At 35.1% G+C, this 6,889-nt stretch overlaps 1 protein-coding gene across 1 annotated transcript; it reads left to right on the top strand.

Annotated features, from left to right (window-relative positions):
- Positions 1-387: 387 nt before the first annotated feature.
- Positions 388-2,420, top strand: LOC119798778 (snRNA-activating protein complex subunit 1-like). Its single transcript, XM_038308392.1, has one exon. The coding sequence runs from the start codon at positions 1,286-1,288 to the stop codon at positions 2,360-2,362; it is 1,077 nt and encodes a 358-aa protein (XP_038164320.1). The 5' UTR covers positions 388-1,285; the 3' UTR covers positions 2,363-2,420.
- The last annotated feature ends 4,469 nt before the right edge of the window (positions 2,421-6,889 follow it).

Genomic DNA, 6,889 nt, shown 5'->3' with positions numbered 1-6,889 from the left:
GTCCAGGTACTCAGAGAATCTTGCTTTATTTTCCCTCAATAAGCTGCAGTTTTTATTCCAGGGTAATTGATCATCAACACTCGCCTCGGTTCTTCTTAATGTATCTTCATATCAATCTGCTGCAGGGAAGCATGCTTTGGTTTTAAAAGAAGTGTCATTCTGGATAAAAATTGTCAAAACTATTTTGGCCACAGGTTACCCATTTTAAGTATAAATAAATCTCAAAGATGAATCTGCCCTGTTTCCTGTCAGATATATAGTTTTTTTTTTTTTTACTTTTTTTGTTGGATTTAACTTTTTTTTTTTCTATTCTGTTGGCAAACAAGCATCCTACAACTTTAAAATCCAACGCCATCAGGTAACTTTGGTCAAGCCAGGCTTTGCTTCCTCAGTGATTTTTAAACCCAGGTAATTTATTTATTTTTTTTTTTTTAATACGCTCAAACACAAAGATGCAGACTAAGATATTTCCACAGTTTAAAAATTGAAATATAAGTTGTGTTTTCCTGAGCAGTTTTTTTTTTTTTCCAATTAGGACAATTCTGTCAGAATAGAAAGTAATCATCTTATGTATGTAAAAAATATTTTTTAATTAAATGGAAGCAAACAGAGAGCTGTCAGAGTGCATTTGGATTGTTCTTAATCTAAAAACAGTATTTTATCTTGATATGACTGGAGCAGTGTAGTCTTTTCATTTACTAAATTTGTATGATGTTAAATTTTATTAAAATTTTCCCTTAATAGTTTTCTGCTTGAGCAGTTAAAACGATGTCCGCTTAGAATATGATTTATATGTTTTTTTAAAACTGTTATTTCAAGGGCATAATCTTATTTTAAGAACAAAATTACTAATTCGATTGGTAGATCATTTCATTTACCTGCTTAAATAAAGGACAATTACACTTTAAACTTCATCCTCGTCTGAATTCAGTTTTAGACATTCGGGATGTTTATTTCAGACAAAGTCGGTAAAAGCCCAATAAACATGAATGGGGGAAATTAAGTCATTTGTGGTCGTGAGAATTAAAGATATATGAAATATTTAAATAGAAAGTTTGAGATGACAGAAATACACAAAGCTAATAAATATCAATACGGCCTGCCATAGAGTCTGAAATGGAATGCACATAATCCGACCGCAGGTGGCGATGTTACTCGATAATTGAGGCATGTGACATGCCTGTGCTAATTGGTCACTAACAAGACACACCTGTTCTCAGCTTATTAAGGCCGACAGCAGGAGAGGAGAAGAGCTTTGTGTCTCCTTGGGGTTTCTGTAGACACAATGCCGTACCAAGATTCTTTTTACACGGATTTCTTCTTTGAGCCTCTGACTGAAGACGTGGAGGAACTGTTGTCTCGCTTCCAGCGAACAGACTCCGTCAGGTATGAGGTCTTCTCTGCCATCTGGAGGGACATGAAGTTTCCGGACATCTTCAACGGCATCACCAGTGGCTGTGAAATGAAGCGACTCTGCCATGTGGCTCTGGCCACAGCGGTGAAGTACTTCTTACCTCCGTTCAGCTACCAGATCAGAGTGGGAGGTTTGTATCTGATGTTCGCTTTCTACCACACCCAGCGCGCCTGCACGCCCCTGAAGATCAGAGTGGCTCTGAAGGACTGGGCTCATGTTCAGAGCTTCCTCCATGAGTCTAAAGAGGCGCTGCACCATGATGTGGTTTACATCTATCACAAGCTTGCTGTCAGCCAAGCTTTCCACTACACGGCCATGCCTCATTTCCTCCTCTTCCAGAAGCAGCAGAAACCAAAGCAGAGTCTGTTAATTGAGTTCCTGAGCAAGCCGGCCGCCCTGCAGGAGCTTCAATCCACAGAATTCCTGGAAGAGATGGTGGAAATCCAGAGCCAATATGAGAAACTTAAGATGGCCACCATGGAGGTCACCGTTGAAGTCAACACAATTCACTCAGACTTCACTTCCCGCTTAAACAAATGCATGTCTGAGTTCATCGCATGGCAGCAGAAAGATTTACCCAAAGAGGAAAATGCCAGAGATGAAATCAAGGAGTCTCCTGGAGATGCCTGCAGCAGCAGAGCCAGGCTCCTGTCTTCCATCAAGCAGAAGAGCTACAGTAATGTCAAGAAGGCCTCTAAGTCCAGGAGGCACAGAGAGGTGGAGAAGGTGGAGCACTCCAGCTCTGGTGGGGAGCAGTCCCAGCAGCCTTCCAGCACCAAGAAGCAAGACTCTTTGCGAGCCAGGACATGGAAAAACCTGGGAAAGAAGGATGGCAGAAAAACTCTGGCCTGGCTGTTGAGCACCCCCGAGTTCCTGGATGAAACTCAACTGCGGCGGCATAGCCAGCATCAATATGCGGAATACAAAGTGAAGAAGGAGGCAGGGTAAACCTGAACTGTGCTTTTGTTATAAAGTGTCCTAATGATTTTCACTTGGATGTTTGAAGTTGAAGTACTTTTTTTCTTTTTTTTGTCAGTAATATAAGAGTTGATTAAAATCTGAATGCAGTCTGTCTCTGGGTTTTTTTTTTCTTCCTCTGAGTAGAAAGTGGTTTTTAAAAACCAAAAAATTAAAATATATATTTCAGGGTTAAACTTATCCTTTGTGTATTTTGTATTTTTTTCCAATTTCTAGGCAGCTGAGATTGTTTAGACCACAGTCCAAGTCTGGGGGAAAACAGTATTTCCAGAATATATGTATTAGAACCCAACTCAATCTGTCCATGGGAATTTTGATCACTCTGTCACTTATTTATTTTTATATGCACCTTTCTAGAGTAATTTTTGAACTCCCGTGAAGACATGAACTGAATTGGGGAAAAATCTGACAAAGACCCAGGGATATTTGAAAAGGAGATAAAAAAAAAAAAAAAAAAAAAAAAAAAAACCTGATATGTCAAGATGGTGAGAATCTGTGTAAAACGAAAGAGTAAAGTTGTAAATATCCTTATTTACAGATTCAGTTTTCTAATTTGGCTCTATGCTTTTAATGCATGTAGAACATTAATTTATCAGATCAATTTAAAGGGAACTTAAAGTAATATGGCTCCAAATTATAATGCATAGCACTTATAATTTAGGAACATTTGCTCGCAGTGAAATGTAACCTGTAAGAAATGCCATATTAAATGTGAATATTCCCTTTAGTTTAAATCCTACAGAGGACCAATCCTGCATAATTAAAAATACAGAAATAAATTCTCCAAAAATAAGCACACTTAATTGCCCAAAAATACAATAAACACATGTAGATTATACAGTGAGAAAATGTATATATCTTTAGTTTCATTATTTGTTCGCCTTTGTAATTAATTTTTAAATGTCAATTGTATGCTTATTTTTGGAGCATTTATTTCTTTTTAATTATAGCAGGAATGGATCTCCATAAAGGTCAGCAGCGTATTCAGGTGAGTTTTGAGGACCAAAGTAAAGCACTGCTTCAGCTTTCTAGCTACATTTATACTTTACATAAACAGCTCCCCCTACTGGTTTCTTTTTTAACAGCGTCGTTCATCTGTACACTGCTTTCTATCGCACTGACTCCACCTAGCGGCCATTTACTCAAACTGCATCGATACAGAAGCGAACTTTTTTTTTTTTTATGAATGTAAATATAAACATACAAGGCATACAATAAATTCACACTTATGATTTTTTTTTGTTTTTACATGGATTGAGCATGTTCAACATAAACAACAGTATGAAACTAATCCAACAGGATTGTAAACTAAAATAAGATGAAAATAAAAACATAAATTTCAGGGGCCATCTCAAATTAAATTAAATGCTTCGAGTAAAGAAAATAATTTAAGGGCTTTCTTTTCTTCAACAAGTCTAAGAGATTTACTGAAAAGATTCAGCTCATTTCTCCAATGAGTCATACAAGGTTTGGTCTTAAAATATCTGCACTTGTGAATGAAGAACTTTCCAAATAACAAAACGGTGTTGAGTATGAAGTCTACATTCTTATTTTCAACAAAAACACCAAACAAAATAGACTTCACAGACAAAGGCAATATAATTTCTTTGGATAGTAGCCAACTTTGCATCTCTTTCCAAAAGAGCTGTACAGCATTACAATAAAAAAAAAGAGATGTTCTGAAGTTTCCACATTCTCTTCACAAAAAACGCAGTTATTCCGATCAATATTAAATCTTAATCTCAGATATTCGTTCACTGGGTAGATTTCATTCAAAATTTTGAAGTTGACCTCTTTCACTTTAGGTGGGAGAGGAAATGTAACAGTTTTTTTTCTTAATGTTTTCTATTTCAAACTCCTTCAGTATGTACATTCTTTTAACTGGGTTAGGATAATATTCTTTTATTAAAGCATTCCTAATAACCTTATTGGTGCATTTGAAATCACAGAAGTTTGATCCATCAATGTAAAGCTGTCTCAGTTCAGGGGAGACTGCAGAGTATCGAGTATCTTCTCTAACCATCGATATCACAGAAATTGGTATGGCTTTTAAAACTCTCTTATAATATTTAACATTAAAGTGAAGTTGGAATTTTTCACAGAAGTCCTCATGTTGTAACAAGTTTCCAGAGTCATCCATAAAATGTGCAACAGCCCATACACCTTTGGATCTCCATTCCTCTAAATAAACAGATTTTTTATTGAGCAATATGTACCTGTTATTCCAAACTGGTGTATTGTGTGGTGTGAAGTTATGACAAAAAAGTAACTTCCAATAGAGGAGGACTTGCTGATGGAAGGCAGACAGTTTGACAGGTAATGAGCTACATTCAAAGTCACATCGCAAAAGAAAGTCTACACCACCCATTTTTTTTAAAATCATATTGGGGACAATGAACCAAAAAGAATTTCTATCTGCAAGGTAAGATTTTAACCACTTCAGTTTCAAAACGCCATTCATAATATCAAAATCAATCGCATTCAACCCACCATCTTCATAACTTTTTATCATATCTATCTTTCTTATATATTGACATCTGTTCCTCCATATGAACTTGAAATTAACAGTATTTATCTTTTTAATTGTCCTAGCTGAAATGGGTAGGGAAAAGGCAGGGTAAATTAGTCTAGACAGACTATCCATTTTTGATAACAGAATTCTTCCAAATATTGAGATATCTCTCTGGAGCCATCTATTTAAGATTGATTTACAATTGTCCACATTGTTGCAAACATTCATATTTTCAATTGCATTTTTATCTTTAGAGATAATAATCCCCAAATATTTTACTTCTTTTTTTACCTTTATGTTATATAGGGAATGTAGATGATAATCATGTAATGTCAAGATTTCACATTTATTCAAATTTATCTGCAGACCAGAAGCTTTTGAGAATTGATTAATATAATGTAATGCTAAGGGAATTTGATCTTCATTTTTTAGGAATAAAGTTGTGTCATCTGCTAGCTGACTTATTATAATTTGTCTGTCCATAACTTTCAACCCTTCAATGTTGCTGGTTTTGATTAGGATAGATAAAATTTCAGCAACCATTATAAACAATAATGGTGATGTGCTGCAGCCCTGACGAATTCCCCTCCTAATCTCAAATCTAGAGCAGGTGCCATGACCTAAAGCTACTGAGCTATTAATCCCATTATATAACATTCCAATTATATCTATACATTTTCTTCCAAAACCAAAATGATCTAAAGTTTTTAAAATGAAAGGGTGTTCAACAGAATCAAATGCTTTATAAAAATCAAGAAATAAAATAAACCCATATTCTTGAACCATGTCACTATAATCAAGCAGATCTAATACAAGTCTAATATTATTATGAATTGACCTTCCTTTCAGAAAGCCAGATTGTGTCTCACTAATTATAGAAGAGATGCCTTCTTTCAGTCTAGCAGCGATCGCTCCTGAAAGAATGTTATAATCTGTATTAAGTAGAGTGATTGGTCTAAGGTTATCCAGTATCCTTTTGTCTTTCCCAGGTTTAGGAATCAATGTAATTAATCCCTGTTTCATGGTTGACATTAATTCCTTTTCTTCTATACATTCCATTAAAGCTTTAAATAGCAAACCTCTTACTTCTTTCCAGAAAAATTTATAAAAATTTGTAGTAAGCCCATCTGTGCCTGGGGATTTGTTTAGGGCCATTTTAGAGATAACCAAGTCAAATTCTTCAATTGTAAAATCAGACTCGCATTAATCTTTAAAGGAGTCTTCAATACAAGGTATATTTTCAATCTTATTAATCAAGATGTCGGCATCAACAGCAGAATAATTAGAAGAATACAATTTAGAATAGAATGAAAAGTTGAAAGAATGAAAACTCTTTTTCTAAGATTCTAACATCTTTGTTTTCCATTCCATCAATTATTAAACTTGTGATTGAGTTTTTCTGTTGTCTGTTTTTTCCCAAATTGCTAAAATATGAGGAATGTTTTTCACCCGCTTCCATCCATTTAGCTCTTTATCTTGGGAAGGCTCCCTGAGCCTTCCCAAGATAAATATCGTCTAGTTTAGTCTGTAACTCCATTATTTTATTCTTCTCTTGAGAGTTTGGTTCTGCTTTACTACCGCACATATTAATTTCTCGAAGTAGGTTACTTTCATATTCCTTACTTTTTCTGCCAAGTTCTTTACTAAATTTAATAGTGGACTGTCTTATCTTGTATTTAGTAAATTCCCATCTGCTCATATTGTTCCTGAATGTGTCATTATTTTCATTTTCTTTAATCAAATCTCTAATCTTCTTACAAAAATCTTCTTTTTGTAGCAGACTGGCATTAAATTTCCAATATCCTTTATTTCTAATTTCCCTGTTTGTGGGTCCTAAAACTAAATCTATGAAACAATGGTCCGATAGGGGTGCTTTAGAGATTCTAGTATGCAAGGTAATATTTAAGATGTCATCACTCACCACCCAATAATCAATTCTGGATTTGTTGCTCCCGTTGGGCTTAAACCATGAATAGTTTTCAGCA

This window comes from Cyprinodon tularosa, unplaced genomic scaffold (genome assembly GCF_016077235.1).
Source record: "Cyprinodon tularosa strain WSP-4 unplaced genomic scaffold, ASM1607723v1 ctg117, whole genome shotgun sequence".
NCBI classification, from domain to species: Eukaryota; Metazoa; Chordata; class Actinopteri; order Cyprinodontiformes; family Cyprinodontidae; genus Cyprinodon; species Cyprinodon tularosa.
This window is presented reverse-complemented; position numbering and strand designations above follow the sequence as displayed.